Source organism: Aristolochia californica, unplaced genomic scaffold (genome assembly GCF_029961685.1).
Source record: "Aristolochia californica isolate CCGP_79_NKW_82.1479 unplaced genomic scaffold, dmAriCali1.0.hap1 SCAF_2, whole genome shotgun sequence".
Classification (NCBI taxonomy): domain Eukaryota; kingdom Viridiplantae; phylum Streptophyta; class Magnoliopsida; order Piperales; family Aristolochiaceae; genus Aristolochia; species Aristolochia californica.
Window position 1 is genome coordinate 1,974,630 of NW_027181881.1, and position 21,212 is coordinate 1,995,841.

General features: G+C 38.2%; 4 protein-coding genes across 6 annotated transcripts; 1 reads left to right on the forward strand and 3 right to left on the reverse strand.

Moving 5' to 3' along the window:
- Positions 1 to 176: 176 nt before the first annotated feature.
- LOC137956629 (uncharacterized) lies at positions 177 to 783 on the reverse strand. Its single transcript, XM_068804192.1, has one exon. The coding sequence runs from the start codon at positions 758 to 760 to the stop codon at positions 329 to 331; it is 432 nt and encodes a 143-aa protein (XP_068660293.1). The 5' UTR covers positions 761 to 783; the 3' UTR covers positions 177 to 328.
- Positions 784 to 2,476: 1,693 nt separating this feature from the next.
- On the forward strand, positions 2,477 to 7,249 carry LOC137955917 (intermediate cleaving peptidase 55, mitochondrial). The gene is made up of 13 exons (XM_068803141.1): positions 2,477 to 2,653; positions 3,694 to 3,801; positions 3,922 to 4,185; positions 4,653 to 4,745; positions 4,900 to 5,106; positions 5,436 to 5,539; positions 5,626 to 5,692; positions 5,787 to 5,894; positions 5,994 to 6,086; positions 6,200 to 6,367; positions 6,562 to 6,617; positions 6,704 to 6,764; positions 6,852 to 7,249. The coding sequence occupies exons 1-13, from the start codon at positions 2,606 to 2,608 to the stop codon at positions 6,957 to 6,959; spliced, it is 1,485 nt and encodes a 494-aa protein (XP_068659242.1). The 5' UTR covers positions 2,477 to 2,605; the 3' UTR covers positions 6,960 to 7,249.
- A 63-nt stretch (positions 7,250 to 7,312) lies between these two features.
- LOC137955916 (uncharacterized) lies at positions 7,313 to 14,854 on the reverse strand. 3 transcript variants are annotated; one of them, XM_068803139.1, is made up of 11 exons: positions 14,708 to 14,854; positions 12,449 to 12,749; positions 10,990 to 11,732; positions 10,407 to 10,536; positions 9,877 to 10,322; positions 9,139 to 9,219; positions 8,916 to 9,014; positions 8,619 to 8,777; positions 8,404 to 8,490; positions 8,062 to 8,133; positions 7,313 to 7,744 (listed from the first exon to the last, which is right to left on the reverse strand). In XM_068803139.1, the coding sequence occupies exons 3-11, from the start codon at positions 11,653 to 11,655 to the stop codon at positions 7,454 to 7,456; spliced, it is 2,031 nt and encodes a 676-aa protein (XP_068659240.1). In that variant the 5' UTR covers positions 11,656 to 11,732; positions 12,449 to 12,749; positions 14,708 to 14,854; the 3' UTR covers positions 7,313 to 7,453. The 3 variants fall into 3 exon arrangements, with proteins under 3 accessions (XP_068659240.1, XP_068659241.1, XP_068659239.1); XM_068803140.1 differs by lacking the exon at positions 14,708 to 14,854 and adding an exon at positions 12,836 to 13,200; XM_068803138.1 differs by lacking the exon at positions 12,449 to 12,749.
- A 599-nt stretch (positions 14,855 to 15,453) lies between these two features.
- On the reverse strand, positions 15,454 to 19,787 carry LOC137956352 (rhodanese-like domain-containing protein 6). The gene is made up of 9 exons (XM_068803819.1): positions 19,362 to 19,787; positions 19,061 to 19,222; positions 18,875 to 18,980; positions 18,490 to 18,685; positions 18,144 to 18,225; positions 17,652 to 17,734; positions 17,338 to 17,470; positions 16,451 to 16,586; positions 15,454 to 16,363 (listed from the first exon to the last, which is right to left on the reverse strand). The coding sequence occupies exons 1-9, from the start codon at positions 19,518 to 19,520 to the stop codon at positions 15,588 to 15,590; spliced, it is 1,833 nt and encodes a 610-aa protein (XP_068659920.1). The 5' UTR covers positions 19,521 to 19,787; the 3' UTR covers positions 15,454 to 15,587.
- Between the last annotated feature and the right edge of the window lie 1,425 nt (positions 19,788 to 21,212).

Here is a 21,212-nt window from a genome sequence, read left to right on the forward strand (position 1 = left end):
CGATGATATTTTTCCGTTTACTACCTAATAGACTTTTTCGTTTTGATTCTACGGAAGCTTTTCTGAAAGGAAGCACAGACAGGTCACACTAACGATAATTTATTTTTTTCCAAGACATAATTCTTGGTGTTTTTACAAGAGAGTGTTGGTATTAAATGGTAAGACAAAAGCAAGACTCAGAGGAAACCAACCTCATCCATTCTAACTTTTCCAACGGAAACGAAACTAAAATGGAGGCACAGAAGTTGCAGAATTCCTACTATTATTTTATTCGATAAAACGTCCAGATCAGCAGAAAGCATTCCGAGGAGACTAGTCCAGGGTTCCACTACTTCTTGTCCTCCTCGAGCTCGAAGGCCTCGGTGGGGAAGGTCCTGAAGAGTCCGGTGGAGGTCTTGCAGGTCAGCTTCCCGGTGGGCGGATCGTCGACGTGAATCTCATTAAGCGTGAGCCAAATAAACTCCTTAACCTTGACCCCAGTGAGCTTCTTAATCTTGAACTTCTCGACGTACGCGGTGACTTCGGTGGCGTAAGAGGTGACCTTGTTGATCTTCTCAAACTTGTGCTCTTTCTTCTTCTTCTGGATGAGCCAGACGTACCCGGTTTCTTCAATGTAACCCACCTCGATGATGTCTTCCAGAGGCAGGAGGCCCCTCGGTAGTCCCACCTCCTGGAGTAGGAACTTGGATTTCTCTTGGCATATCGCGTCTCCGTAGTAAATTTCAGCTTTAGCCCTCTGCTCTGCCGTCACCAGAGACATGTTTGTGTTTTTGTCCCTGAGATCTCGAAATGCCGAGGCTTATATACAGGGGAGCACCGCGAAGAAGGCTTGGTCCGGACGAGACCATTGAATGTGGGCTTTAAGGCTTCGATCGGTATCCTTCAATGATTAGGTGGAAAGCTAATTCACTCTCATGAATCACGATTTTGCAGCGGGAGGCTAAGATGAGTTCCGCCTTTAAGAATGTCTTTTTAGAAGTCTTTTACGTCTCAAAGAGATCTAAAGGGACTTGACCATCACTTGATGATCCAGCTGGAGAGGCTGGTATTTGTTTGTTTTCCGTAATTAGTCTCTTAGAGATTTTCTGGGGGCTCGTCGAAGTAATCTTCTGTTTAGAATTGGACTCAGAAAGGGTAATCGGTAATCTTATCTTCGACTGGGAACAGGGATAAAAAGCACAGACACAGTTTAGGCAGGGGAGGAAGTAGACAGTTGGACAGTTTTAATGAAAACTGTTGAGAAATTAACGTGCAATTAAAATGGAGCAGTGAAACGGGACACTGGACGAACAGAGAGCTTCCACGTCTCTGAGGTTGGTGGAGTAAGGAAGCTCTATGAAACCGAAGTAAATCTGCAACTGGAGATTTTGATTTACCAGAACATCTGTGGGTCTGACAGCAGGAGGTCGCAGTGTCTGAATGAAAATAACTACGCATGAAATCTTTGAAAAGGGCAAAAACAAATCGAAGAACCTTCAGAAAACTGCCAAATTACAGGTTTCCAATAAGATGGAACAGGAGAGAGCAGAGATGTAACTGGTGAGGTTGGCATACGGATGCGAAAACTTAACTGTTTCTTCCTCGATGCCTCCAACAGTCCATGGCAGTGTGAACCTGCAGACCAGGTTTGACGGACCACCAAGCCAGATTTAACAAATTAATTATTAAAAAATTTAAAAAATTAATGACCCATAAGCATAAAAAACTAATCATTAAAAAATTAACACCTGATTGATGATTTAAATTGTCATTGATTAACAACCAAGATTGAATGAGTTCCATCACCAACTAACCGAAGGCCAAAAGTTAAAACTCTTGATGATCAAAGCATAGAGATTTTGTCAAAATCAGAGTTTTCTCTCAACATATAAATCAATTATTAAAATCAAAGCACCATCAACGATAGAGATGTAATTGATCGTACCAAACCACCATCGAAATCAAATATGATACAAAAGCCACATAAACAAATTATGTGGTACATCATTGAAGAGTGTCACCCAAGCAAAGGACGTAACACATCAATGACACATGGTGTGTCTCTCTTTCTTTGTATGTATGTAGTTAATAAAAAAGATAGGAGAAAATAAGGAGACAAAAAGTGAGTTGGTTGAACCACTTTTTTTTTGGAGGGGGGGGGGGCGGGTTTATGCATAGAGATCAAATCAGAGAACTAAATCGGATACAAGACCTCACATCAATTTAAATCTTGTAATTTTTTATATCAGTGTCATTGATCATTCATAAATGATCATCACGTTTTATCATGAAATCCATGACTAAATAAAAATAATAATTTGGAAAAAAAAATTAACAGATAATCCTTGTTTTAAATTTTTTACGTTTTCCAGATATTCTAAAATTCTAACAGCATAATTAGGCTCTTTCTATTTTCATTATTTTAACATTGAATTGAATAAAGAAAGAGATAGATTTATCATCGGTTTTGTTGAAATCCAATTTGATCGATGGGTTTTCCATTTTTGAAATGAAATTTCGTAAATGGGTTTATTATCATTTCATGTAAAGAAAGGCCCTCGTTAAGTAATTCGAGAACGAGAAAGTTCAGGGAGAAGTGAGAGGGCGGGAAGCAGGCGCAGCTGTAATGCAGGCACTGAAGAGAAAAATTCTTAATGAAGCCTACTTTCGTCAGGTATACAAAATTTTCATTGTTTTCCGATTGTTTCTTCTTCCTTTGTAAAACAATCCATTTCTTGTTGCGGTACTTCTCCAACGGGATTTATTAGTTTGATAGCTATGGGGAGTACAAAATCGGGGTCTCGTAAATATTTTAGGTCTCTTTTGATGTTGTTGTTACTTTGGTCATTTTAATGGGTTTAAGTGATGCTGGAGTGTTATCTCAGAATATAGGTTTCTGTACACCTGGAAGAGGAGCTCTCACTTTTCTACTGTTTTTATCTATCTATTTGGTATTCACTGTTTGTGTTTCCGGAGGGCTGGAAAAAGTTGCACTTTCTGTTACAGAAGTCGAACTCGTTTTTTTTCCCCTTAAATTATTGAGAATGGCGAGTTTTATTCCAAATTAAGCAACAACAAGAGGAACAAACTGGTACGGGTCCTTGACAACGATAGATTGCGGGATTACCCCATTTTTAGTAAGAGAATCAGCTAGGCTATTGGCTGATCTCGGAACATGGTTTCAGTGACTAGTAAAGAGGCTGGCGATATCTATTATTTCATGATAAGCAGGCCAATGACGCCAAGAGGGTGAGTGGGCTTGGAGCACCACCCAATAATAGCTCTGGAATCCCCTTCAATCCAAAGTTAACCACCCATTCTCGACTGAAAGAGGAGACCACAATGAAGGGCCTGAATCTCGGCCTTGGGTGGAGTCAACAATTCCAACAGGCCAGGAATAGTTACTCAGACTCGTGATTAGTGAATAATCTTGTCATTTTTATCTCCTCTTATCATTTTTGAATGGTCATCCATTAGATTTTCGAGGATTCCAGTTTATGTTTTCTGTAAGTGAGTGAATTGAGTATTGATTTGGTGGAATGAGTTGAATTTTATTACTTTTGGGGCTTCAGAAGGTGTCATTTAAACTTTTGAAACTAAGTACTGAAAGTTTCATGATTGAACCATGGTTACATTGTTATCGTGCTTGCGGATTTCATATTGATCCCATGGTGCTAGAATTATTCATCATCTGCAATTCATGTCATTCCATAGGTTGGTTCACAAGTGGCCCAATTGTTGAATGAGAATATCTCTCTTCAAGCTTATTCTACCAGTAAGATATTTGATGCTGGGCAGCCCACCCCTGCAACGCATCCTCAGGTGCTGCTTTGTTATCTCCTTGTTGGAATTGGCTTGTTTTTAGAAATTTTTAGAAGTTGCAAGTCAACTGTTACATGCTGTTATATGGCTGCTGTATTGACTCTTTCATTTTCTATGTAGCTGTTGGAGGAAGGCGAGGTAACGCCTAGCATTATGGCTGATGAGTACGTCTTGAGGAGAGAGAAATTATCAGAACTTCTACCTGACAAGGGCTTAGCAATTTTTGCATCGGCACCAATTAAAATGATGACCGATGTGGTCCCTTATCCATTTAGACAGGATGCTGATTATTTATATCTCACAGGTTGCCAACAACCTGGTGGTATAGCAGTTTTAGGCCATGACTGTGGCTTATGCATGTTTATGCCTGGTCCTGACCCTCAAGTAAGCTTTTTTTTCTATCACAATGAAAAATTCTGGTTATTAAGTGTTACCGATGGTTAAATGTAAGTTGTGGACCTGCTGTAGGAATTGTTCAAATATGCTATTCTTGTAGGATAACTAAATGGAAAAACCAGGTGATTATCAGGACTTGCTTACCTATGCTTCATGAACTAATGGAACAAATATGAGTGCTATGGCACAACTCTTTATCCATAGCAATCATGTTTACCACTACGAAGTCTCAAGTGTATGGCCATACAAGTTACTGAGATGGCCTCCTGTCCTGCATAAAATGCATTACCAGCTTCTTCTTTTTTAATGTACTAGACCAAGTTCTTCTTTCTAAAACAAGGAAGAAGGAAGAAGCTATATGAAGATTCATACTTTTATTTACAATACCATTCAAAAAACCTCTTTTCCTTGTCTCTACAATCTGTCTGTACCTACCCTGTTATTTCATCATGCAGGAAGTGACTTGGCAAGGTCAAAGTGCTGGAATTGAAGCAGCTGTACACACATTCAGGGCTGATCAGGCATACCCACTAAATAAAATGCGTGAGGTCAGTTCAGCTAATTACTTTTTTATTTTTATGCATAGTCTATTGTCACACAAAATCATCTGACGTAGTCACGACTTTTTTCTGATGTTAAGCTAATTTTGCCTTCCGAGTTTAACGATAGTTTTGCTGGGGCATGTTGTAATTTGTGATGCAGATCCTCTCCCCAATGATTAGTAATACATCAAAGTTGTTTCATATTAAAAAGACTGCGTTACCAGCTTATACAGATCTGGACGCCTTCCGCAAGGTGGCTTACAATGGAAAAGTCAAAGATCTTTCTCCATATACACATGAGCTGAGATGGAAAAAATCACCTTCTGAAATTAAATTGATGAAACAATCTGCTTCAATTGCTTGCCAGGTAGTTCACATATCATTATTTTTTCTTCTTCACTAATAAGCTGTGAACTTTCTATTTTTTTCTGCTGCATTATTTTGCTTGGGTTTCCATAGGAATTACTTTGTTGAACCTGCCAAACACAAAAGTAATTATACTTATTCATCTATATGTATCTGTATTTTTTTTTTTTTTTTTTTTTGTTATAAAATGACAACTTGCTGAATTGTTATTGTTTCCTGAATTTTATTTTCTCCTTGTAAGTTGTCTACTTTGGTTAAGAGTGTATGATGTTAAAACTTCTGAGTGTTTGCATATGGGATTAATGACACATCAATTATTGCCATGAATAGGCTCTTATACAGACAATGTTACTGTCCACAACATCACCTGAGGAAAGTAAGTTGGCAGCTAAGGTTGAATTTGAATGCAAAATGAGAGGGGCACAAAGAATGGCGTAAGTGTTTGTTTGTTGAAAGCATATATCTGCTATTCTAATTCATTTGGAAGTCATTCTAGTGACCTTTATTTTTTAATATCTAGGTTCAATCCCGTGGTTGGTGGTGGAGCAAATGCTAGTGTTATACACTACTCTAGAAATGACCAGACGGTACAATGATTTTTATATCTAAATATGTAATTTAACTCTTGTATATATCAAACATTTATTACAAACATTAATGTGGTTATTTGATGCTTAGCAGGTCAAAGCTGGAGAGCTTGTTTTGATGGACATGGGATGTGAATTACATGGTTATCTTAGTGATCTCACTCGTACTTGGCCACCCTGTGGTAGCTTTTCCACTGCTCAAGTATGGAATAATGGAATTTCATTCCAATCTTTCTGTTATTGGAATGTGCAAAAAAAAAGGCCATCTATCGAATCTAACGTTGTGGCCTCTGCATTTTAGGAGGAGCTTTACAATCTCATTCTGGAGATAAATAAGGAGTGTGTGGAGCTTTGTAAACCCGGTGTGAGCATTCGTCAAATACATCAGTATTCGGTAAGACATATCAAATACATGTTTTGAATTCTATTGCCACTTTTAGCAAAAGATTCAAAGTATACTGGCTTTCTTAACAATGTAGTGCTCTTTGTGTTCACATTTAAGAGCAGACTGAGATGCTCCTCAAAGGACTTGCAAAAATTGGAGTTTTGAAAGGGGACAAGAATGATTTGCATTCTTACCATCAGCTAAATCCAACTTCCATCGGTCATTACTTAGGAATGGATGTTCATGACTGTTCCATGATTAGTAATGACCGGCCTTTGGAGCCTGGTGTGGTAAGTTTGCTCTCAAATTCTACAGTTCGTGTGACCCAACTAGGAAGCACCCATGGAACTAATGGCTCTTGTTATATTAGACATGTATTTTTCCAATTTTATAGTTCACTTTTCATGCTTCTATTCTTGAATTCGTTTGTATCCCTCTAATTTTATATTATGGCATGACACTCTTCAAAAAATTGCATGGGCAGGTAATAACAATAGAACCGGGAATATATATTCCATCGTCTTTCGACGTGCCGGAGAGGTACTACTTATCTTCTGCTACATATTTTTTTACCTCTTGAGAATGTAAGATCTCTTTGCAATTGTAGCTTATTATGGTGTGTTCAGATTTCGGGGAATTGGCATAAGGATCGAGGATGAAGTCCTTATAACAGAGACAGGGCATGAGGTATTACAACTCTAACAAAGCTTATAACAATGTACTTACTTTGAGCCTGAATTTATGCATCTTATGCTTTATTTGAATGGGAAACAGGTGCTCACTGGGTCTATGCCCAAAGAGATTCAACACATCACTTCGTTACTCAAGTATGGTCACACACTACAGAGCGAACCTCGCAATTTGAAGGCTGCAATTAGCTGAATTTCAATTGCAGCTTCTACGATTTGTTACAACCATTAATGAGGCCCAAGGGCAGTCAAACGATCTATGCGTCATTACTTTTGACTCCAACGGAATGCAGTTTTATGCCTTCTAGACTTGGCTAAAACAGTGTTTGTGCGTTTTTCTTCCTTGTTTTTTTTTTTTTTTTGGTCTCTTATTGGCATTTTATTCATTGTAGTTGAGATTGTTGGAAGTAACTACTGTATCGACTTCGGTTGGAAGTTCAACTGCGCAAAGCGAGGAGAACATATCGGGGGATTTTCTATCGACATGCTCTTGCATAAGAAAATAGGATTACTTTACACAAAATTTGCATAGAAACTTGAACAAAAATAGGACTGATCATTTACGCATTTCTGCAGTTTATAAAACCTTGCTGTGAGGTGAAATACATCTCATAAGCTTCTTTGAAAAGAGTCTTATCCTCAACCCTGAACTTGAACCATTTGCACATCCGGTCACCACTAGATGTCTCACCATTGCTTCTTCCCCTTGCGCTTCTTTTTACCAGTGTTGCTTTTGGAGCAACTGGCACCTTTCGCAGCCGTGCTTTCAGTTGGGCTATTGCTGGTCTCAAACATGCCAGATTGTACTGCATTCTGTAACCATTCATAGAACTCGTCCTCAGTCATTGGCTCGTCCATGTTGAGGCTGGGACCACCCTTGTGCGATGTGCTACTACTGGCCTTATTGCTCTGCTTAGACACGATGCTGGCATTGACATGAAAGCTTGGCTTGTGGGTATTAGCTGGACATCTCATTCCCTGGAGGAATACACACAAATGGAATTTAAAATCCAGATAGAAAAGCTGAGAGGGTGCTCTTTTATTTTTAGTATGCAATTGAGAGATGTTTTCCTCTGCAAAGTTCCCAAGTATTTTATAGAAACCATGTACTATGATAAAAAAAAACTGAAAGAAACTTCAGAATGCATCACTATCTTTCTGTATTTGCCACTTCTTTATATTATTTATTGACCATGGGCAAGAGTGCATGAGCATCAAGACCCACTACATCTGCTCTTCTTAGAATTCTGTGGTCGTGAACAAGGAACTAAGCTATCCAGGATTCAGAGTTTTACCTGACAAAGATACCATGCAGTTGCATCAAATATCTGACTATCAGCACAAACATAGGCCAAAGGCGCATCAGCCTGCTCAAACGACCATCTATCAGTTCATATCAACAACAGGAAACATGTAACATTTATATTTTACTTACCAATTTGAACTTTTTTCAGGCAAAAGGTAATCGATCTACTTTCACAGACAACTGATAGTGTCCATAAATAAAGGAAAAAATATGACAAGAGCACTCTCATTCATCTAGGGTAAAGACACTAATCTTTATGGGTTGACGAGGCATAGACCCCTTTGGCTGCAGTGACAAATAAAGACAAGAAAATTAATATACTTTATTATACCTTCTGTAACAAACCAAAAAGCAGGGGATGGGAAGACTGCTCAACCCATCCATCCCCATCTTTAGCTTGATGAAAGTCTTTACAGTCCTGCAGTGCAAAATCCATAGAAACGAGAAAATCAGTCCCATCTGTTTCTTCTAATGAGTGCATTAGTACCCAATGGAGAAGCATTTAGTCAGCCAAATTGTTAGAGAAAAAAAAAAAAGAGAGTAAACCTGACACCATCTTGCACGAGCTTTAGATCTTTCAACAAGGACCCAGAGATGGAATTGCTTGCACTTCTTGCAGGCTATTCTTCTGGAATCTCCAAACAGATCCCCATCATCAACCTCAGAATGAGTGAAACCCGCAGCAAAAATCCCAGGCCTCCGATTCTAGAGAACCACCAAAATCAAAACTAATGAGGAAATAGAAATGGCTTAATAGCAGAAGAAGACCATTGTGGAAGCAACTTTATTTCAAAAAACAAAAAAAAAAAAAAAAAAAAAAGGAGAAGAAGAAGAAGTAGCCACCTGTTGAGAAGCACTTTGGAAACTACGGAAGTAGTTGAGCAGCTCGACCTTCCTTAATTCATCATCATATGCTTTCCGCTTGACAGAATCCAATAAAACCTGGATATGAAGATTCCCTTTATATGGCAACTAAACCTAATCTTGATATTTTCAGACATAAGGCAGACGGATTAAAGACAGTTGCAGTTCTTAACAATAGCAAGGAAAACAGGGCCAGATGTACCTCATATGCATTCTGAAGTTTCTTGAAGGCTTCAGCAGCCTTCTCATTACCCATATTTTTATCAGGATGCACTAGCATTGCCTGAGGAAACACATTTATAAAGAATTACTCAATACAAGGTACAAAAGAACCAAAATGTGAGACCCCAAAAGAGGGTTTAAAAGTAAAGTTCAAGGACAACCAAGCATGCTGAGAATACCAATATAAGAGAACAACAGGATACTGGGTTATATGCAAAGTAAAAAATTGGAGATCCATGGATGAAATATAAACCAAATATCTCACAAACTAAATAACCCAGGTCGATCAACAGTTTCCCTATTTATCTTTCATTTTTTTAATAGAGGACAACACCCCCCACCCACCCCCCCCCCCCCCCCCCCCCCCCCCCCCGCCATTGAATGAAAGGTTTTATCCATTGTCTTCTGTTCAAATATTCTTTCTTTCTTATATTTCTTTTTTTTTTTTTAGGGCGGAGGGGAGGAGGCAGGGTGTGAGGGGGAAGAAACACAAGGGGCTACCTAAGTTCTGTACCAATTGATAATTACTGGCTTTTTTCTTGGACCGTCATTTTTCTGGTTAATGATATCAAAGCCAGGATAAACAGTTTGGTGTTTCATGACTGTCACCCATCCATAATGTTTGTCCAGAAAACCTCAAGCATATGCCCCTACAACTTCGACCAGACTCATTAGAGCTATAAATGCCTTGAATTTGTCAATTTGAGATTGTGCCTACCTTCTTCCTGTACTCCCGTTTTAGAAATGCATCATCTATGTTATCAAAACGAGCCAAACCCAAAGCTGTATAGTGGTCACCACAGCCTAAGAGCCTAAGAACTTCATCCTCTGATGTCATCTCTGTCTCAGCCCCACTAGTTGAAGGAACTCCTGTGTCATGATCCATGAAACTTCCTGAAGTAGTTCGAAAGGAATCACCGTGCTTACCATAAAAGTAGTTTCCTGACCTCTCCCCAGATTGCTCATGTTGGTCCGAGAAACTAGCAGACCCGTGCTCATTTATGTTGTCTTTCAAACAGTGTATCAGAAGATCACTTGAAATAAAAGACAAATTTATTCCCAAAAGCAAACCCAGCCAACCAACATATCCTACTGCACAGTACATGGAGTACAAAGTGGTGATTAAAAGAGTGACTTGTTCACGGCTTAAACTAAACGCAGCTCCTGCAATTTATAACAGAAAAAAAGAGATATTAAAACAGATGAAAGAAAACAGTACAAGTTCAAAAAACATGTCAAGGGGCAAACCTGCAACAATGATGACAGGACCAGTTATCCAAAAGCTGCCATACACCCACAAACATACAGTTGCAAAGACGGTAATAAATAAAACAGAAAGAGTGACGCCAATGAAAAGAGCCATAAAAGCCGCTATTACCTGAACCACCCAGGAGTTTAACAGAATTAGAATAAGTTTTGAAGGTATAACCATATTGAAGCTTCAGTAAATCAAAGCATAATATAGGAAGAAACATGTCCTCTATCTCATTTGGAACCAGCAAATATATGATGAGAACTCAATTGAAAATTTTACCTAGTTAAATCCAGCAAATATAAGCCTCTTCCAGTAGTTAGATAAATATACAGTTCATATATCAAATACATGAGAGTGATAGATTACAGACATTCAAGGGATAGTTAATATCAGCAAAAAATCATGGATACTATTTAGAGTACATTTTAAACTAAGAAAATAATACTATGTAAGAGTCATCAAAAGTCAACTTGTACAATAATAAGCACATTGTAAAATATGTAGATCTCATTATTGAGAAAGAAATGACAAGAAAATACAGTGAAACAAAAGAAGCTTACCCGACAAATAACTTACCAGCATTACAAGAAACTTAGAAAACCCTATCATAGCCATCAAGGAGAGAATGCTGCACCAAAGAACTGTAAAGAAAGATGTGGTCCCAAGTCTCAACAATGAATCTAGGCCCCTAATGCTGCAGTCAAGCCAAACCACTGATAGAAGCAGAACCAATTTTCCAAAACGCACAACCCACCGCCAAATGATGGGGTATAAATGCTCAACTTTGAGGCGTAAATAATCATGACCACTTGCTAGAAGGGTCATAATAGTATCAAACAGTGGCTTCTGTTTTTCGAACCATCCAGCTGCTACCTTTAAAATGGACAAAGCTGAAGCACCCAAACTCCATCCAGCTAGTATATTAGGCCCAGGATCGCCCATCACTAATTCAGGATACAACCCATCCGCAGGATCATCGCCTCTTAAATCTGATGTTTCAGATGCAGATTCATTTCCCATACAATTCTTTGGATCAATATCAAAAGATGAACAAGTGGCTCTTGGGTTTTTTCTTTGATCCTCTTGCAAGTATTTTTCCTTACCCAGCCTTTCTACTGGCGAACCACCGCTTTGATGGTCTTCCTGTTCAGAAAATTTTCCTTTATGCCCCTTTTCTTTCTTCTCTGCCAAAGAAGCATTACGGCCTAACCCATTCTTCTTCTGATTACCCTTTCGAGCCATTAAAGTTGAATTCAGCAGCCAGCAGCTCTAGAAAACTTCAGATACCCTCATGGATGTCATTTAATCCAAATCAAAATCTGCAGGAATATTCATGTGATTATTAAGATTGGTAAGCCTGGGCAGAAAAATAAATTCCGGAAATAAGATAATGTAAATTTATTCTTGTTACTGTTTAGTCTACATGTAATTGGAAATTGATGAATTATATTTCCTCAGATTTGCTTTTTTTTTAAGATGATGAGAATTAAGAATTCATTAAGAGATCCCAAACCAGAGCAAAGAGCACAAGTGCAAACAAAAAAAGTATAATGGAAATAAGGAAAAAGAGATAAAAAAAATTGATCCAACATCAGCAGCCACAAAAAATAATAACAATAAATTAAAAAACTTAAAAATTCATAAAAGGGAAAGATTTGCCAATAGTGAGGTGCTGACGGGTTATTTATTCCTTAGCCAGGCCATCCACCGCAACATTGGTGCCCTAAAGGACATACTGCCAGCATATGGTGCTGGATCTGCCAATGTCCTCAATCTCATTGGGGCACACCAGTAAGCACCCCAAAGGGTTTTTATCCCCGAAGACCATGCGATGACCACTGCCAAGATGTCCTCATTGATAAAAGAGGAGGATTGTCACTTGAAAAGAACCACAGATCTTGGAGGAGAACTCTCAAGTCTGCCACAAAGCTACAGAATTTTTCTTTTCTTTTTTTAAAGATTGAAGTTTTATTAAGGAAAACAGCAACAAAAAGCAAGTGCTAAGAGGGTCCATGGCAAGGAGTTGAAGATTTACCCCCTCTTTAGCAAGATTATCAGCTACACCATTGGCTGTTCTTCAAACATGAGACCAAGAGAAATATAAGGTGTTACAAAATGGAAAAGACTTGATCTACGATATGGACAAAGCGGAGGGGACCTGAGTCTTTTTTGAGCACCATCCAATGACAAGTGCCGAGTCTCCTTCAATTATTATTTCTCTGTCTGGAAATCGCTGCTTGCAAAGTTTTAGATCAGTAAGGAGAGATCTGAATTCAGCTTCATTTGAGTCTGTTATTCCAATAGGGCCAGAGTATGTGGCCAAGATTTCCTTGCTACTGCTACAGATGCCAACAAGCTCATTAAAATCAAACCTACAATCTGAATAAAATAAACCAGAAAGCTCCCAGGGGGGTTTCTTCACCAGGTCCAAGCAACAACTACTGCTGAGTTCCTTTAAACGATTAGGAGGGCTGAAAATTTATCCTCGTACAGATGCAAGCCTTGGAGGAGACCTCTTAGCTCTGCTACCATGGATTAACACAGCCCAAAAGGAGAAGAGAAAACAAGAAGAACACACCACTTTAATTCCATTAAATCGTCCACCACCTGCCTCTCGAGTCTTTACCCTAGAGCTACAATAAGAATTGATCTTCAACCATCCCTCCTGAGGATGCACCCAGGCCACTAGATTTATGACATGCGGAGAGGTCATATTAACAATAAATTTCTATCTTCTCCGAATAGCCACATAGGGAGATGAGCGATCTCATGGACGTTACATGTCCAAAAAAGGATATAGTGGATGATCTTTCCAATGACTAACCCACCCATGATCTTTATTTGTTTTCAAATATTCCCTAATTGCTCTCTTTCCATAAATTCCAGATGATGGTAGTATTGGAAGGGTAAGAGTAGAACTGGTCTGCCAGCTATCCATTTAACCTTGTCATCATGGATATGCCACAGGAAACGAAGAATCCCTTCAGCTTTTTTTTGGCCTTTTGTGTCTTTTTTTTAAAAAGGAACATAGCAGTGATTTTCCCTTTTTGTGAAATGAAATGAGGGAAATACAAGAAGGCACCAAAAGATATGTATCAAGGTGATTACCAAGTAATTAAATATGCAAAAAGGGCACATAAGCAATTTAAGGAGTACATATCCATAGGATTAATGTTAAGCTGCGGTTGGCCTTAAAAAACTTCCTTGTGTATTGAATCAGGGTAATATCAATTTGCTAGAGATTCCATGCCATTTGCTCTTTCTCCTAAATGAAAATGGAAAGTAAGGTGGAATTTGATTAATAAAGAAAGGGGCAGATAAGGGAAAAGAAAGTATAAAACTTTAGACGGCAAATGGCTCTCCCAAGATGGAATAAAGTATTGAAGCAGATACATGGAATGGTCAGCGCTACAAGAATAAATTTAGGGGTCATGTGGGTTTTACAATAGTCCTTTGTCAGCTTAGATTTTAGAAAAATAGAAAGCATAAGGTGGAAAAGGATCTTCAAAATGAGTAGGAAGTATGCACGTAAAATTGCATAGAGATACTTTATGCAGGACAGTAGAATGCCAGTGATCAGGACTAAACCAATAAAAGAGACAACTCGTACAACTATTGGTATTTGCACCAAAAAGTGCGCATAGAAGATCCATAGTTGGCTGCATGCAAGTGTAAGCAAACTCTCAGGAATTTGTATTTAATCCACCAGTATAGTTATAGTTCCATTGCAGTCTGCCGGAAAACCTCCAGGACTCACAAAAGGTAACAAAGTATGCACAACGAAGAAGCGCCCACCGGAACAGAACAATTGGCCGATCTTTCCCCGGTAATCAGTTAACCCAAGAACGAGCAAAATTCCCAATTTCAAATAGTCCAACAAGAAGCAACTCCATTAAAGCAATAGCATGCACACGCATTCAGGAAATAAGAGAGAGGTACCACCAGAAGGAACCAGTCCTTAGAATCATCAAACCCCGCAAATTCCCCAGCAACAGCATAAGGAAAAGTCCCATAAGAGAAATGAGACATGCAATAGCACGAATAGTAGAAATTCAATTCAACAGAAATAAAAAAACAAAACCACCCAGATAACAAAAACGAAGAATATACAAAAAATAAGATAACGAATCGGAATTCCACGAAAGCAAGAACAAAAAAAAAAAAAAAAAACCTACTGCATAATATAGTTCTTGAAATGAGCAGAGATTAGCAAGTCTCAACGAGAAAAAATAAAGTCAGGAAGACACCCTTTGCAAAATGTCTGAAACACAGAAATTTGGGCGAGGAAACATACCTCGATAAACTTGCATGAGAGAGGCCGCCAAATCTTACGAGAAAGAACAAAAGCTGTAGCGGAAAGAGGGTCAGTTTGTTCACTCACTGACAGAAAGGGAGCTTCTCAGTTGTGTTTTGCATCGCAAACGGGCGGCTACCCAGAAGCTTTTCCACGCTATTAATTTATCAGAAACTCAGAAAAGTCTGTGCGTGATATATAAAGAACAGCCGTTCTGTTGAAACTTGAAACCATGGCTCCCAACTCACATTTTAGCAGATTTTTTTTTTTTTTGGCGATATTAATTATTAGCCTATTATGCGTCAACTGTGGCCCCCTCCTAGTAAAGCAAGTCAGTCAAATCTACTAGGCCCACTTGAAACAGTTTAAAGTGGGCTCAATATAGGAATGAGTAGCCCATAACCCTTTAAAGCCCCTTTAAAGCCACTCAAGGTTGATGATATATGAAATATTCCAAATTTATCAGGATTCAAAATGTAAATATTGATATTTTATAAAAATTAAAAACATCAAAAGAAATGAAAATAGAGTAAAAAACCTATTCTATTTTAGGTAAGTAAATGTATAAAAATAATTTTCATAATTTTAAGTATTATTTTTATAAATATTAATATTTTTTTCCATTTGATGGAAAGAATCCTTAAGTTTGAGAAGTTTTTTTTTTTTTTCTGGAACAGTTTGATTTAAATTTCCAAAACAGGTTTCCATAGCAACATTTAGAGTCTTTAGTCCAAAATAATGAATGTTTTTTTTAAAGAAAAACCAAAAAAAAAAGCCATTGCCAATGGTTCTAAGCCTGGGTAATAACAGACTTTCCAGATAGTGCCTCTTTCAAGATGAATAATTTGATGCAACTATAACAAGAGGAAATTACTTAAATTCATACAAAACGCTGAAGAAAAGCTTTGATCTGATCAATATAGGGGGGAAGTGTAGGTATTATGTGTCCCATTTGATGTTCAACGACCATAGAGCTTCCCTCCTCAAAAAACCTAGTTAGCTCCATGCTTGCTTGCTGTGATATTTGCCTGTCATTTCCTCTGTCACTGCCAAAAATGTGAAGAGAAGGGCAATTAATTGAACCATATTTGACATCCATTGAGCTCAATGCAAAGCCAGAACATAAAATTACAAATCTAAACAGTCGATCATGGTCGTCCACTCTTTGTTTAGCACAGAGCATTGCAGCAACAGCTGCTCCTTGTGAAAATCCCAGAATCCCATCAAATGGACCCTGCCCACCAAATATTCTCTTTAGATGAGCATAAGATTCATCAAATCCTTCTGTTTGATGCTGATACTGCAGAGGATCAAATGGTTCATCTGCCTTCATCCAATCTCTTTCCCCCAGGCAGTTAGATTCAGATTCAACTAGCCATGCAAATTTTTTCTTCACCTTCTCCAGAGGTGGAAGCTGTTTAGTGGAGTTAGGAATATCAGTATTTTGCCGAGGGGGGAAACCTTCAAGAGGGGATTTCGATCCGTTTAGACGTGGCTGGTAAACAAAAGGTAGCTCATGTGGGGCATTGACAAAAATGAACTCCACAAGGCTCCTGAGCTTTTTGGCTAATGAAGAGGTTCTTCCTTTAAAGCTCGAAGCATTCTGTCGAAATCCATGCAAACATAAGATTCTCAACTTCTTTGGACATATGTTACCTACAAATCAGTATTTCAAAGTCAATGAAACTCTTTACATAAAGTAAAAGAGATGAAGGGTTTCCTTCATAGATCAACAAATCTTACCAGGTACACTGGGGCCTTCAGGAAAAGTTATAAGGTGATCCAAAATAGGCTCTACTCCTTCAGCTGATGTAACTTTGATAGGACTTTTACCATGCTTATTGCATAGCTCACACACATACATGCTATCATGTTTTCTCTGGATTGAAAAGATGCATGAAAAAATTATGAATTATTATGACAATTAAGAGGAGCTCTAATATGAAGGCATTGATTTTTTTTCAAAATTTTATGCTTAGACTAAGCATAAGATACTAAATGATACCACTGTTCACTTGTAAAGATTCACATCTAAACAGCGGATATAGCTTCGAATAGGCAGGAGTGGCAGGAAATATTTCTCGTTAGTTCCTCATTAATTTCATGACATCAATGGTTTCAGTTTTAGCAGCAACATAAAATGGAACTCTTTTTTATTTACTTAGACACAACTTCATCCAAATACAATAACAAATTCAATTCACCATAAACATTTTTTTTCTTTTTCAAAATATTCACCATGAACATGATTGGCATCAAAGAGACTTATTTCTGCCAACTCAAGTGGCTCATGATGTCAAGAAATGATAGGCTTAGAAGTTGCATGTAAACCAATATCTTTTTCATCTGAAATTTGCATGGAGCCATGCCAAGCAACCACAAACTCATATGATTCAAATCTTTCAGTAATGATTCAAATCAAGGACAACCATAGAAAAACAGCCAAGCTTGATATGAGACACTAAAGCTTGGACGACTTCATGTCTGGCCTGGCACGAGCTAGCTTTCCTAGCTTATAGGCCTGAGATACAACTACTTTGACTTGTTCCCTTCAGTAAAGAGAGGATAGTTTGTGCGAAATTTCAACATTTTTTTATCGTCAGCCACAGAAAGATGCTATTTAGTCAAACCTGACAATCGTTGCACACCAAAACCAGCATGCGGCAATATGCACACCGACAACGTGAGTTATAATCATCAAAGGAAGATCCACAAAGTAAGCAAGACCCTATAATCTCCGTATCTGTGCTTCCAACTGAGATCCTATAAAAGAGCATCAATAGTAAACATGACATCATTTTCTTGTTTTGCAAGATAATAAAACACTTTTCTGAGAGTTGGAATTACAATCTTCTCTCAACATTACTACTCATAGCCACCAGGACATGACAGAAATATGTGGGACCAAACAAAACAAATTATGATAGGAGTTAAAAGCTCATACCTGTGATCAAAAACAAAATTTTTCCCCTTGAAAAATCCACCATCAGGAAATTGTTCCAAATAACGTTGTATGCCACCAAATAACTGCCATACAGCAACATTGTCATAAGAAACAAAAGAAAATCTGCATTTTTGTGTTTAAAAGCTGACCAACAAAAAGAGTAACATTAATAATAAAAATAAGAATGTTTTCTAGTGAAATTTGCTGGCATCTTAGGGTGTGATTTGCATATTATTGTGGGAGCATTTCAATACATTTAGCCTATTCGTTTACACCATATGTGTATATGAGGATGATGATTATGATGATGCAAAGTTGATACATTCAAGTACTAGAGCTCATATGATGCCCATGAGTGCTTGAGTTTCATATGTTCGAGCATGAACCAATTTCAGTTGAAACATCTTGCAGGTAACTGGCTAGAGCATGACACAGTTCAGCCCATATGCTGCACTATTGGATGTTCTAATCTATGAGGAAGCAAAGGCCTACCTGGTATACGTTCTCATAACCTGCACCTTTTGACTTGATATAAGCCGATGCCATTTCACACCGTATCCCTCCAGTGCAATACCTGTGTCAAGCAACATGAAGGACAATGATCAAAGTCAACTGTAAAACACAACCTACGATGTAAACCACTTATACTACTCCAAAAACAAAATTAAAATATATCTATTTGCTCCTCTGGTAACTGAAAATTCATAAAATGATACTTCCAAATGTTAAGGTTACCATAAGCAGTCCTACTTGAAAGAGAAAGATCATATCATCTGAAAGAAGCATCTATTAGACTACAGGTCTACATAAAAAACAATGTAAGCCGGGGGGTAATTACATGAAAATAGATTTTCCCCGCAATTTTTCGGAATGGTTATCAATCCAAGCAGCTAAATCACTGTACTGCCTGATTTCTGGATCCAACGTCTCCACATATGGGTTTTGAAACTTCCCAATTCTTGTCTCATAAATATTCCTAGCATCCAACAAGAGGAGCTTCTTTTCTCTTGAGTCCTTATACTCCAAGCAACTTTCTGAGAGAGTTTAGCACAAAAAATTGTTTTTACAGCCTTGTAAGAGAAAATCATAAGAGATAAACCAACAATACAAATTCAATACCATAACAGAAAACCTTACCGTACAATATATAACATGAACAAATGAAACGAATGTCATTTGAAAAAAAAAAACAAAATGAAAGGAATGCCCGGAGACTTTCTTACCAGCATCCTGAAGCACGGAATGAAATTGAGTCGCAGAGAGATGCTTCCCAGCATTCGAAATGGCTGGTGATTTCAAAAGAGGGCTCGCACTAAAAGTTACTAATTCCTGTACTATAGCAGACCGTTGAAGTAAGTAAAGCTCACATACATTTCGAAACACAACAACGAGCAGAAAACTCAAGTAACCTTGACAACTCGAACGGAGAGTGAAGTAAATCCACATTCTTCGGCAACCTTAATGTCTGAAGGGCAGCCACTGGATGCAAGCTTGAAATCGGTTCCTTCAAAGAAACTCTTAGATTTGACAGCAGAAATGTGTTTCTCCAGCGAGGACATGCTCCCACCAAGCTTATAAAAAGAATATATTAAGTTACTCGAAAGGTAAATAAAACAAATGGCTGGTGGGCGTTTGATAATGAGTATCAACGATTAACTAGAGCTTTTGTTGCCACAGTTTTAATGGATAAACAGTAGAGCAACTACGTACAGTGGCATTGACGCCATCGGGAGCGACGCGGACGCGGCCAAGGAGACCAAGGGATTGACAGTTAGATTCGTAGAAGTTGACAAGATATGCGACATCATGTACGGAAGTATACTCGTAGTATAAGAGAATTCCATCTTCTTCCTCTCCCCTGTCCGCCATGGATCGGAAGCCTCTCCTTCTGTTTATCCCAAATTCCAATCCTTTGCACGAATTGAATCGGAACCGGCAAAGGCACTCGCGGTGGTATCCGGAAGAACCTCCTGGACGGAATTTCTAATACAGCAGAATGTATGAATTTGGCGGGTAGAAAGAATTTTCATCCCAGGGCTAGTCGAGTGTAGCCTGCTGACTTACGTGCGCTATGATGCTGCCGGCGGCGGCCAGAGTCCCAGCTTACAAACGGAGACTGGAGCCCGTGCGTCGTACCACGGCCGACGACCCCAGGTTGATCCTTGCTAAATAAGGTCGTCACATCCGATACGTCTCGGATTTTAGGCATGGATATTGAGGCATTAAAGACATGTGGTGTCAGTATCGTACCGGCCGATACGTATTAGATTTTCCTTAACCTATACATCCTATAATAGATTATACCGGCCAAATTGTCCCCTCTCGAATTCAAATCGACTTGAGCAAGTTGTGGGAATTCTCGGTGATATTAGATTAGCTCTCGTGAACGGACTCATTAACATATATATACACATATTTTTTTTAATGAAAATACTTTTTACTCTAATTGCTCTAGTTAATTTTATTTTTAGTTGGTTGATGACTGCTCTTATTTACCTCGAACCTCTAAGTTCAATATTTTTCAAATTGGATATGTTAGCTCGTGAATTGACTAGTTAATATATATTTTTTCATGAAAATACCCTTCTCTCTTATTAATTTTCTCTTTAGTTGGTTAATGGTTGCTCTTATTTACCTCAAACATCAAAGAGGATCAATCATTCAACCCTAATGTCCAATGGAATAAACTTTATCAACGGTGGTGTTTGCTCCTCTGCAATAGCTTATAGTTCAATTGTACTAAACTCATCACTATATTATTTTAATTTATTTTTATAATATTTTAATTTATGTACATTTAAATGTATGTTGAATTCGAACCGAACTCTAAAGCTTAAACTCATTTATAATTTTTGAGCTCGAGTTCGAGTTCAATTTAAGGCTCGATGCTAATCTCGAGTTTGAAGTTTTAAGGTCAAGCTAACCTCAAATTTACACAAATTCGAGCTTGGCTCGACTGGATGCCACCCGACTTGAAAAATGCCTTATGCCACGTTAGGTTTGAATCCTAGGGTCTACTCAATTTGATTATTAATAAGATCAACTTAGTGTAAATTTCACTCTTATGTTGATAAGTATTGTGTGATTTGTTACAATAAATTGATCGAATGCATAGATAGAGACACGACTTAGACTGATTTGTTAAGTTAATATTTCAATTAGGTTAATTAAAGCTTTCATACCTAACTTATTTTAAACAATTAAAAAATACAAGACGTGTCATCGTTTCATAAATTTAAAATATGTAAGGGCAGATAATCACCTCATGGTCTGTGCATGTGGGAATTCAGTCAGATCAACAAATTGTCAACTACTTGCCATCAATACCATCATCAAAGCGGTGGCCAAAGTCTGAGTGCGACTGTTCGCGACGTTCGGACCATGCCTGCCCCATAACATGCATCTGACGGTGGCCTGAAATACCCGACGTTGGGTGGAAGAGATCAAAATGATCAAGTTAAGAGAAGTTCAGATTGTCTCAACTTCTAACTCTACATTCATGTAAATACTTGATCATCTTGTAACTATAAATACATGTATCGATCAAAGTAATATCATCGG

Coding starts and splice junctions, on each gene's coding strand:
- LOC137956629 (XM_068804192.1), bottom strand. CDS start 760: ATGTCTCTGGTGACGGCAGAGCAGAGGGCTAAAGCTGAAATTTACTAC.
- LOC137955917 (XM_068803141.1), top strand. CDS start 2,606: ATGCAGGCACTGAAGAGAAAAATTCTTAATGAAGCCTACTTTCGTCAG. Junction 2,654..3,693: donor ATGAAGCCTACTTTCGTCAG/GTATACAAAATT, acceptor GTCATTCCATAG/GTTGGTTCACAAGTGGCCCA. Junction 5,107..5,435: donor CTGCTTCAATTGCTTGCCAG/GTAGTTCACATA, acceptor TGCCATGAATAG/GCTCTTATACAGACAATGTT.
- LOC137955916 (XM_068803138.1), bottom strand. CDS start 11,655: ATGGCTCGAAAGGGTAATCAGAAGAAGAATGGGTTAGGCCGTAATGCT. Junction 9,015..9,138: donor AACTTCAGAATGCATATGAG/GTACATCTGGCC, acceptor CTTCATATCCAG/GTTTTATTGGATTCTGTCAA. Junction 8,134..8,403: donor TTTTTGGTTTGTTACAGAAG/GTATAATAAAGT, acceptor TCGTTTGAGCAG/GCTGATGCGCCTTTGGCCTA.
- LOC137956352 (XM_068803819.1), bottom strand. CDS start 19,520: ATGGCGGACAGGGGAGAGGAAGAAGATGGAATTCTCTTATACTACGAG. Junction 17,735..18,143: donor GTTATGAGAACGTATACCAG/GTAGGCCTTTGC, acceptor GCTGTATGGCAG/TTATTTGGTGGCATACAACG. Junction 16,364..16,450: donor TGAAGGCCCCAGTGTACCTG/GTAAGATTTGTT, acceptor ACTGATTTGTAG/GTAACATATGTCCAAAGAAG.